The sequence below is a fragment of the Myotis lucifugus genome, unplaced genomic scaffold (assembly GCF_000147115.1).
Source record: "Myotis lucifugus unplaced genomic scaffold, Myoluc2.0 scaffold_419, whole genome shotgun sequence".
Taxonomy (NCBI): domain Eukaryota; kingdom Metazoa; phylum Chordata; class Mammalia; order Chiroptera; family Vespertilionidae; genus Myotis; species Myotis lucifugus.
In genome coordinates this window covers 846740-857968 of record NW_005871467.1, presented here as the reverse complement: position 1 = coordinate 857968, position 11229 = coordinate 846740, and the positions used below count along the sequence as shown (strand labels likewise).

Genomic DNA, 11229 nt, shown 5'->3' with positions numbered 1-11229 from the left:
TACCTTTGCCACCCGAGGGCCCTCCAGCCTCCTCCTGCAGGTGGGGAAAGGTGGGTGCTGCATCTTCCCACGGCAGCGGTGGCCTGGCTGTCCCCATTTTGCTCTTAATGCGGAGGCTGTACTGGCGGGCCAGCTGGTAGACCTTGTTCTTGACCTTCTCGCTCATGTGGCCGTCCATCATGTGGGAGAGCTGCACTATGCAGGGGTGCAGCGGGGCTGCCAGCTCTCCCTGGGAGCCACTGCTCAGCTCCTTCACCAGCTCCTTCAGCTCCCGGGCCAGGTGGGCCGGGCTGGGCCGCCCGGTGGGGGAGGCGCTCTCCGGGGAGGCAGTGACCGACTCTTCGGTGATGGCTCCCAGCTCGTGCTCCTCCAGGATGAAGAGCGGCTCATGCAGGTCAAAGCCATTGGCCTGGCCTTGGCCCGGCCCCTTCCGAGGACTCCCCCCAGAAGACTCCATCCCCTCCCAGATCTTCAGGATTTCCGAAGACGGGCGGAACTCAGCGTCTGTGATAGGAGCTGGGTCCCCAGCACCGGCACCCGCCTGGCCTGGTCCCGGGAGGTCAAACAGGGCCCAGGAAGCCGGCCTGGAGCCCGCCTGTCTCTTGTGCCCCAATGGGGCCACCGGCTCCGGGTCCTGCTTGGGAAGGTTGTTGAACCTGGAGACCGAGTTTCTCACCAGGCCCTTGGGGATGTAGGAGAGGCTCTCCCGGCGCCGGACGCTGAAGCCCGCGTCATGGTGCTCTGCGTTCTCGTAGTAGCTCTTGATTTTGTCCAGCAGCAGCCGGTCCCGGGTGGAGAGCATGGATTCCTTCTTCTTGCAGGAGGACCTGTCGGTCTCCGCTGAGCAGCCCGGGCCTGGGGGCTCCGTCCCGTTGACAGAAGGGCCACTCTCTGTGGCCACCCCTACACTGAGGTCCACTTCGGGGGGGAGCTGAGCGCTGAGGGCGTCCGTGGTGCTGCCACAGCGGGCCAGGCCCTTCTCGCTGCCCTCCAGGCTGAGCACACTGCTGCTCCGGCTGGTCAGCCTCGGGGTCGTGAAGCCAGTGGACTTGCCGTCCTCCAGGGCCAGGCTGCTCCGCCGGGAGAAGCTGCTGACGAACCGCTCGGCAATGACACTGGCCTGGTCCAGCACAGAGGGCGGCAGGAGGCTCTCGGGCTCCTGGGCAGCCCTCGTTTCCTCCTCTTCCTCCTCTTCCTCCTCCTCCTCTTCCTCTACCTCCTCCTCCTCTTCCTCCTCGCTGCTCAAGGCCTTCATGTCCTCGGTGCTCTCGGCCACCGCGAAGTCCACCACGTCGCTCGGGTGGCCCAGCCCCAGCGGCTCCTGATGGGCACCCAGGACTTCCGGAGACTCCGTGTCCGAGGGCATCTCCTCGGCGCTGGGACCCTCCTCAGCAGCAAACACCTCCAGCTCTGCCCCAGGCTCGGGGTCCGGCTCAACCTGGGACAGCACAGAGAGCTCACATGAGATGGGGATGAGGGGCAGTGCGACTGCTCAACGCCTAGTGACAGGGGCTGCGGGTTTAGGACTGAAGGGGCAACAGGTCCTGAGCGAGAGGCACGTGGGGCTGTTCCTTGGTGACCCTGCAGCTGGGTGCTGGGCCCATGTCCTCAAAGCCAAGGAAAAGTCTAGGAGCGCAGGCGGGGAGAGCGGTGAGCCTCTGTGCAGCCTGTCTGGGAGCTACAGGGACCGAAGGAGCACACACACAGGGCCAGCACGCCCTGCCCAGTGAAGCAGCTCCCTGAGCCCTGGAGCTCCCCACACGGGGGTGGTTCTGGGTGCAAACCCCAGGCCTGAGCAACACGAGAGCCACTCCTACTTCCCTGAGGGGCCAGGGCCTCCCATGCGGCTCAGGGTCCAGCGGGCAACAGGACCACATGCTGGAATCCTGCCAGAGGGCGAGACGGGAATGTGGCTCCTGTGGATGACTCTGCATATGCCCAGCAGATGGGCAAGGAAGGAAGCAAATTTGATAAACCTGTAGGTCATCTGAACCACAAAACTGGCCAGAACAGGCAGCTTTCCAGAGAGGTCTGTAGGGAGAAGTTAGGAGCAAACACTCTATAGTCTGAGGAACTGATCTAGTCCAGAATCTGCAGAGCAGAACCCGAGACCCAGGCATGCACTGTCCAGCGAGAACAGCCACCAGCCCCACGTGCCTTCAAGCACCTGAAACGGAGCCAATCCAAACTGAAAACAGCTGTAAAGGTAAAACACACCCCAGATTGCCAACACCTCATACAAAAAAAACAAAGCATCTCAATGGCTTTTTATATTGATTACATATTGAAATGATAGTAGTTGGGACGTGCTGGATTAAATGATTTTTTAAAATTGATTTTAGGGGGGCGGGGGGGGGGGGGGGGGGGAGAAACACAACTGAGCTACCCAGCCAGGGCAGTTAAATGACTTTTTAATGTGATTACCAGACCATTTAAAATGACACGCGGCCCTGGCCGGTGTGGCTCAGTTGGTTGAGCATTGTCCTGTGCACCAAAAAGTTGCCAGTTCAATTCCCAGTCTGGGCACATGCCTGGGTTGCGGGTTCAGTCCCTGGTCAGGGTCTGTACGGGAGGCAGCCAATTGATGTTTCTCTCCCCCCCCCCCCGCTCTAAAATCAATAAAAACATATTTTAAAAAAATAAAATGATGTGTGGCTAGCATCGTATTATCATTGGATAGCACCACTCTAGGCTCTCATCCAATGTCATCCAGGTGAGGCCCACCCCGGGGTCCAGGCCTCATGAACAAATCTTTATAACTTAGGGGAAGCAAAGGACTCCGTTCTAGACAACCCCCAGACGGCATGGGGTGGTGGGAGAAAGAGCGTGGGCTTCTGAGTCACAGACCCCCGTTTGGTCTCAGCGTGGCCCCTCCGTGCCAGGCACATCACCCAACCTTTCTTAGCTGTCGCAGGGGATAGACAGAGGAAATAAACATCAGACATGTAGGAAGTACTGAGTGGACGTCAATATGCTGCCCTGTCGCCCAGGTGGGCACAGGTAGGATTTAAATGTCTGGACCCCTGGCAGGGGCAGGGCCGTATGCCCTACACAAGGAGGCCTGGCCAAGGGGATCTAAAATTTGGTCACTTCTGCTGACTGTGCCCCTCTGGGCAAGGGATCACATCTGCCCAGAGGCACAGGCACCTTTTCTGATTCATGGAAAGGGGCAGTCTGCTCACCAAGCCAGGCACCCACAGACCAGACAGGTTTCCTGAAGGGGCGGGGGTCCTGTCCCCATGGGCCCTATGGGAGAGCCCATGCCTGGAAGCCCCGCCTGCAGACACCTCTGCACTGCCCCCCTCCCGCCTGCCGGCCCCTCACCTCAGGCAGGGAAGAAATGGACTCGAAGCTCATGCGCTTCTCAGCACAGGTGGGAGACCGGCCGCTGGGCCGCCTGCAGCTCTTGGGGCCTTCAGACTCCCTGCGCCCCTTCCCCTGCAGCAAGAGGGCAGCCGTCAGGCCCCGGGACAACTGGGAGCCGGTCCCTTCTGCATCCCAACTCGGGCAGCACCTCCTGAGCCTAGGGGGCTGGGCTTTGCTGAGAGCCAGCCCTGGACCGGAGCCACTCCACAGTCAACGTGAACTGGTCCCCGCCAGGCATGCGGCCTCAGAAAAGCCCCACCCTCCCGACCCTTCCAGCCCTGCTGAGTGCTGCCTTCCCCCCTCCCCACCCCCCCACCCCCCACCCCGTTAGTCATGCGCATTGGGTGGTATGCTAGTCCACGCCCAGGACTGGAACAGTGCATGCCAGGGGCTCACCAGGGTGTGACAGTGAGTGAGGGGTTAAGAAGTGCTGAGGGCAGAAGTAAAGGAAGGACAGAGGGGTGGAGAGGGCAGGGCAGGGGACTCCAGGATGGGCATGGGCGTGCACATGCCAGGGAACATGCAAGGAGGAGGGGAGATCAAAGAGACACCTCACCATAGCACCCCGGGAGAAAAGTAAAGCGTTGGCCCGATAGTGCCAGCAGTGGAGGGCGGCCAGCAGGGAGCTGGCAAAGTCGGCTACCTGCTCCGCCACTGCCAGGCTCTCCTCCTCCTCCTCCTCCTCCTCTTCCTCTGAGCCTGGGGGCTCTGGCCCAGACCCCTTCTTGCTGCCTTCATGCCCTGCCAGGTCCTCCAGAGTGACCTGAAACGCCTGCTCCTCCTCCTCGTCCTCCTCCACCACCTCCTCCTCCTCATCCTCCTCCTCCTCCTGTTCCTCCCGGGCAGCCCCTTCAGGCTCCGGCTGCAGGCCCCGAGTACGGGAGGGCTGCCCGCCGTCCAGGAGAGCGCCAGCGCTGCCCGCATGCTGTTCAGAGCAAAGACTCCTCGTGACCAGCCCTGGGCAACACCCCTCCTCCTACCAGTGGCTGGGGGTGAGGAGGCTTTATATATAAATTCACATCTAGATACCAAACCCTGGTCTCCACTGGAGCCCAGAGAGGACCAGAGGGGGAGCGGGGGTAGGGGTGGGGGGTGAACAGATGGGGTGGGGAAGAGGAGGGGGCAGGTTTCTCATGGTAGGAAGCTGGGACCTGGGAAAGCCAGGAATGGGGCCTGGTTAGGAACTCAAAGCCCCAGAGAGGCCTGCCTGCCCCGGAGAGAGGAAAGAATGAGAGAGGATCCAGGCTGGGCAGGCCACCACCAGGGTGTCTTTCCAGGAAAGGGTACAGAAGGGTCCCTGGGGCACGGGCCATGGCTCATTCATCTCTGTGACCCTCATGACAGAGCCTGGTACATGGGAGGTGCTTGGTAGGTATTTGTCAAATGAACGGAGACGATGAGAGCTGAAGGGGCCAGGGGCTGACCTGGGCAGTCCCACCCCTCTCGACCCAGCCAGGCCCCTCTGCCCACAGCCTTACCTTCATTCCTGCTGCTCTGGCCGCTCTGGTTGCTGCCACCACCACAGAGTCCCAGCACATGGCGAGGGGAGGGAGAGGGGATGGGTGGACAGGAGAAAGGACATCGTTATAGGGCCAGAGGCCGAGCAGACCTCGCTGGGGCTCCTATTCCCCAAACCCTCACCTTCCAAAGGAATGACTGACAGAACAAGAGCGGGGGTGGGGTGGGGTGCACAGCAGTGCAGGTCTGTGAGAGTCACTTGCTCCTGCTGTTACCCGAGGACAGTGAAAGGAATGGGGGGGGGCGGGGGGCTCAACCCCCCTCCATAGAGGGCAACTGGCAAAAGGCCCACTTCCAGGGAGAAACAGAGACAGCGTCCCCTCTAAACTGTCCTCAACACCCCCACCCAGACGGTTACCGACGCCCCTTCCTGCCCCTGCCCTACAGCTCACCTGAACGGCTGCTCACCCTCACACTCACCTTTCTCGCTGAGCTGCCGGAGCAGGTGTTTGGTGGGCTCTGCAGAGGAAAGCGAATGGGCAGTCAGCGCAGCCTGGAAACAGCTGTGCCTGGCCCTGCTCCCAAGCCACAGCGCCACCAGCCCATCACCAGCTCAAAGTCCACTCGGGCTTGCCCCCAACCCCCAGCCCTAGGGCCTAAAGGAGGCGGCCCTCACACCTGTCCCTCGGGGAGGCGGGGCCACTCCCATCAGCCCTGGGACCTCTGCCATGACCGCCAGCCCCCAAGACCAGCACCGCCCCAACCCCCTGAGTGAGCACAGCTTACCCAAGGAGCCACAGCCCCACACCGCCCCTCAGACCACCGAGGCGTATCTCCAGCCAGATCTCTGGAGGCCCATGGCTCCACTCAAGCCCCACCTTTCCCCGCAATGCGCACGTCAGCACCTTAGCTGCAGCCCAGGCCCAGCCCTCTCCTAGCACCCACTGGAAAGCAGAGGTCGCACCCGACTTTCTACGGCCCATGAGGCCTGGCACCATGAAGCCTCGCGGCTGGCTGGGGAGTGTTGCCCGGCTGTGCAGGGGCTGACCGGGCTCTGGGGACAGGATACAAAACACAGGCATTAGGCTGGTGGGGCACCACCTTGTACTCCAGCCTTTCTGGGGACAGACCTGAGACAGGCAGGCACAAGGGACCTCCCGAGAGAGCCTTGGCCGGAGCCCACACTGTCCGTGCCCAGCTGGCATTGCATGAGAGGCCCACAGTAAACTTGCAACCAGAAGGAAAGTCTACTGAGAGGTGTGTGTGCGCAGGTGCACACACCATCTGCACAATAGCAGCCAACATCCAGTTGTTTTTGTCAAACACTCAACTTTTTCATTTTAGAGCTTATAATCAAGAATACTTAATAAGCGACCAACAATGACGGTAGCACCTGACTTATCCATCGATGTTATTTATCTGCCCATCTCAGCTCCCGCGAAGGAGGAAGCAGAAAGGGCCCAGCGGCAGGCGGAGCGGCTGGCCGAGAGCAGGCCCTCCTGTCCTCCCTCCTCAGCTACTGCCTGGCCTGTTTCACACACTCCTCACAAGTTCAACAGACTGATTTCAAACAGACTGAAGGGGAAGGAGTACTGCAGGCAAGCTCACTAAGACAGATCAGAGCAAACACTCGTCAGTGTAAAGATGGACACAACAGAGGCTGTCTCTATGGCAACCACGGCCTCTCCCCGACCCCCTCCACCCCTCTGGGGGCCCTGGAGAATCTAGCAGTCCACACACCACAGTGATGCCATTGCACAACTTCAGAAAGGGAGAAGTTCAACTCTGGCCAGCATCCTCTATTTTAAAGGCTCCGGAGTATGAAGCGTGTTTTTAGAAAGATGCCTCTCTCTCATAATGGTCAAAGCTAAAGCCCAAAAACAAGCACACAAACAATACCCAGCTCTTCTCGAGTTTCCAAGCGAAACTCTCAGCCACGTGGAAACTTAGGCTCTAAAATGGCTCATTTCCTGCTGCCTTGACAGCTGCCGTGTGGATGCGGCAGGTGGACTTACTACTGCCACCACCACCGTCCCTCACCGAACACGCCGTGTGCCAGAGCTCCCAATGCAAAGCTGTGGCAGGTTACGGGGGAAAGCTAGAGCGACAGGAAGAGGATGATAGAAGGAAGGTGAGCAAACAGAGAGGGCCAGAGACTGACGAAGTTAACACGGCCGATGTGGGGCTTTCAACATATGGACATATGGCGCGGTCAAATTCTGCAACCATAACAGGTTTGCCTAGGGTTCAAGGTCCACTGGGAGCAAACAAAATGAAACCGCAACAGCTTCCCGAGATCACGCGGTTCACGCATCAATCCACAGTTGTTCAAAGAGCTCGTGGGCCATGGCCAATCCAAGCCCAATGCACCGCGGAGATCCAAGCCAGTCACACCGAATCTCTCTCCCCAGGGCTCTCTCCCCACGCGAGTAAGTCTGGCAGTGCCGACCGAAGCCGATCGGTCCCTCGGCCTCAAACGGAAGGGCGAGTGGAAACATGTGGAAAACACCGGGCGAGCTAAGGATAACAGCAAGGTCTTCTCTTTCTCAGTAGACAATTCACTCCAGAAACTCCAAGTACACAGCAGCGAGCCCCGTCATGGAAAACCCGGGAGAGGGAAATGGAACTTTCCCCCGAGACCCAAAGCAAATATTTCCCGTCTGGATTTGATGCCACTTGAAGTCTGCCTTGCTTCCCCCACGCCCTGCCTCTGCTCTGTTCCACGGCTGGGCCGGGGCCCATCCGTGATGTCGCGAGTTACTCCTGGCCGACTCCCACGAGTGGTGAAGGGGAAGTTTCCATCGCAGGGGAGTTAAGAAGGCTGCCAAGGCCTGAGTGAACAGCATGCCTGGGGCCGTGGAAAAGGTGGGCTGCCCAAAGGTGCCCGGAGGAGGCAGCACAGGGAGAGGATCTCCACACACACACACACACACACACACCCGCCCTTCCCAGGATTTCTGGCGGTGAGAGCCAGCCCCAAATGCTGCTGCAAACGGCCCCATGAAGATGCCTCTGCCCACACAGCCTTCCCCTTACCAGACCGCCGGCGGCCCTGGCGCACGTGGGTGGACACCTCATCCTGGGAGGACCAGGCCTTCTTCAGGCGCTCTGGGCTGTAGCGGTACCGGTTGGGATCTGCAGCCAGGAGAGACAATCAGGCCTCTGGGACACTCTCAGCCTTGGCCTTGACTCTGACGTACCCGACCACCCCTCTGCTGCCACCCTAACTCCAGGAGCCTCCAAAGCTCCCCCTCTCGCATCTTCCATCCACTTCCACCCGGGGCCTCGGCACGGAGTCCACCCGTCAGCAGTGCCGTGTGCCTTGGCTCGCAGGAGACCCCCAGGCCCTGACAAAGGGAGCCGCCCGGTCCTCCCTGCCCCCTGGAGTCTCAGTGTCGGGCCAAGCTTCCCCAGGACGCAGCCTGACCGAGAAAGGTGTGCCATTAGGGGCAGAGCAGCAGCAAGGGTCACTCACAATAGGAGTCCATTTCCAAGATCGCTTCCTTGGCCTGGAGAGGAGAAACCCACCTGGTTATGACCCTGCCAGGTGCCATGCATCCCCTGACGCACACCCCCCCTCTGGTGAGCGCGGACCCCCCACAGTGCTCTGTGAGGCCCCGGGCATCCACTGAACTGACCCCCGCTGTTCAGTGATGCCAGTGTCCAGAGGGTGGGCCCTTATGAACCCGCAGCTGGCTCTGAAGGACAGCCGCTCCCCACACCCCCTCAGAAGCTGGGGTGGGCACCCCAGGAGCGCACCTTCTGGGGGATGGTGGTGTGGTGGTTTTCCAGGATGAGCCTCTTGATGTGGTGCGTCCAGTTCCGCTTCTCCTGCACGGTTTTGGCCTGGGCGGAGGCAAGAGAGGGAGTCAGGGGTCACCAGTGTCAGGCACATGACGTGGGCGTGCTCTAGCCGAGGTGGAAAGAGGGCCTCTGCTCGGGCCTGAGAGGTGCCCACAATGACCCCTGCAGCTAAGCGAGCAGAGGCGGCGGGCCTGCCCCCACCCGCCCCCCGGCCCGCCCCTCACCTGGATGCTGTACTGCTGCTTGCTGTGCTTGTAGTGGGTGACGGTGAAGCACAGGGAGTCTCTGGTGCTTTCGATCAGCATCAGGGAGGAGCACTAGGGAGGAGGGCGAGGGCAGTCAAGGGCGAGGAAGGGGAAGGGGAGCTGACCGGGGGCCCCCATCCCTCGAGATCCGCTGGGGAGGGAGGGTAATCGCAGAAGGATGGAGCTGCGCCCACGCTGACTGGGGGCCGACGAAGAGGTGAAGACGGTGAGGAGGAAAGGGGACAGAGGAGGTGGTGGCAGCCTGGTTACCGGGATGTGACCCCTTGTAGGCAAAAAGTGGTCGCCCCCGCTTCTTGGTGATGAGCAGCGCTTTGTCGAAGAGGAAGAAGGTCTTCTCGTTCCCCACGCGGTGCAGGCGGAATGTCCCTCCAGGACCAGCTCCCCATAGATGGTCAGGTCGGGCCCCTTCCAGTTGATGAGCAGCGACTGAATCTCCTGCAGCCCAGAAGCCCCCACCCAAAAGGTCAGGCTTCTCATGACCTTCCTGGGGACGCCCTGGGACTCCAAGGAGCTCCTGAAAACCCAACCAGTGCTGGGTCCCCTAGAGGAGCCTGCCCCACACGGACACCACCCCTCAGCTCACCCCAGCAGGGCGGCCCCACGCCCCCCCACCCCCGACCACCCTGGCATGTTCCTGCAGTCACCAGCCCGGAGCACCTGGAGCCGGACCGCGTGCTCATGCCTCCTCTTCATATCGTTGATGTACCAGGCCACGCAGGTCATGGTGTCAATGGCGTCCTCCACCACCTCGAAGCCGTCCTCTTCCTCATCAAAATGTTTGGCAATTTCCTGCGTGGGACACAGGGGCTTAGGCAGCCCACAGACTCAAGGGTCCTGCCCCTCCCCCAGCCGCCCCGTCCTCGGGGCCCTGGGTTACCTGGAGCAGCAGGTGGTACTTGAGGATGCGTTGGACGGGCTTCAGCAGGTAGGAGCCCAAGGGCAGCGAGTGCTGCAGCAGCGCCTGCCGGTCCCGGAAGAACTTGGCCTGCTGCTTGTCCCGCATGCACTCGGTCAGGGCGGCCACTGAGCTGGAGTGGGAAGGGGCGGTCACCACCTGGGAAGGCCTGGATGGGAGGTGGGGTGCCCCAGACTCACCAAAGGGGTCAGCCACCCCTCCCCACCCCAATGACTCACTTGGGGTAGTTGTTGCAATACTGGGTGTAGATATCAAACTCTTGACTCTACAGAGAAACCAAAAAGAGTGACTTCAGGGAAACCCCCATTGGACTGTAAACCAGGTGTGCCCCACACATGCCCCTGCTCCCCTACTCCCTGTGCCCTTTCCCTGAGCCTCTGCAGGCCCATCTTTGTACCCACCTGTCTGGGACATGCCATCCACCCCGCAACCCTTGGCTCCACCCAAGAACACCCTCCCCATTCCAGACAGGACACCTGGCACTTCCCCTGGAGAGGGGCACCCAAGAAGGTGGGCATCCCTGTCCCACGGAGCCCCCCCGGAAGAGGACAAGAGGCAAGCACCCAGCCCTTCTCACCCTTTCCACAAAGCAGCTGGCCACAGCCACAGGGTCGCTATTGCAGTTGTCCAGGTCTCTGAGGAGCTGGCTGAGTGGGGGAGAGTGGTCATCAGATCCTGAACCACGCGCAGCCTCCATGTCCATGCCCAACACACCATGCCCCTCCCCAACCTCCTGCCCAGAGACACAGCCAGCCCGGAGCCATGCCGGAGTCAGGGCTCCCGCCCTCGAAGTGAGCCCTGCCCAGGGCAGCAACCAAGAAAGCACCCAGCAACACTGCAGAGATGGGGAGCAAGGGACACCCACATGCTCGGCAAGAGGAAGAAGGGACAACAGTACCCACCTCAGGAGGACACGGCTCCTCTGCAGGCAGGAGGAGTCAAATACACAAAAGCAGAGATTAAAGGAGAAAGAAGGGCGGGGGGGCTCGTAAAAGAACCGAGGCCCCCGGCTCAAAAGGAGAGAACAGGGTGAGACCCCAGCACCCCTTGTTCTAGAGGAAACCCTAGAGAGGGTGCTCCCCCTGGGCTCTCCCCTCTTCCCAATCCCCCACAACCCGGCCTCGGTCTCCCTCCCAGACTTCTCCGGCTGGCACAGCAGGAAGTCTCCCTGCCCATCTTAAAGGGCCTGGGGCAAGGTGCCTCCTGAACTGCCGACACTGACCCGCCAGCTCTGCTCCTCCTGACCAGTGCCCTTCCCTGGGGCATCTGTGGGCCCAGGCGGCACACTCTGGATCCTCAAGGAGCCCCTCTGCCCTGAAGCAGCCCTCACCAGGCCCTGTTCAGCCTCCCCCACCACATCTTGCCTGACCTGTGCATTCCCCTAAAGCAGGGGTGGGGAACCTTTTTCTGCCCAGGACC

At 60.9% G+C, this 11229-nt stretch overlaps 1 protein-coding gene across 1 annotated transcript in view; it reads right to left on the bottom strand.

Annotated features, from left to right (window-relative positions):
• Positions 1–4: 4 nt before the first annotated feature.
• PLEKHG3 (pleckstrin homology and RhoGEF domain containing G3) overlaps positions 5–11229 on the bottom strand; it is a gene marked incomplete at its 3' end in the record, with an annotated part of 37115 nt that continues 25890 nt past the window's right edge. Inside the window, 17 exon segments of the mRNA XM_014467898.2 lie at positions 5–1438; positions 3325–3438; positions 3923–4291; positions 4845–4876; positions 5305–5343; positions 5789–5878; positions 7861–7959; positions 8300–8333; positions 8584–8670; positions 8853–8945; positions 9144–9179; positions 9181–9260; positions 9263–9329; positions 9552–9683; positions 9772–9922; positions 10029–10075; positions 10388–10457. Coding sequence (XP_014323384.1) covers positions 5–1438; positions 3325–3438; positions 3923–4291; positions 4845–4876; positions 5305–5343; positions 5789–5878; positions 7861–7959; positions 8300–8333; positions 8584–8670; positions 8853–8945; positions 9144–9179; positions 9181–9260; positions 9263–9329; positions 9552–9683; positions 9772–9922; positions 10029–10075; positions 10388–10457 — 2974 coding nt within the window.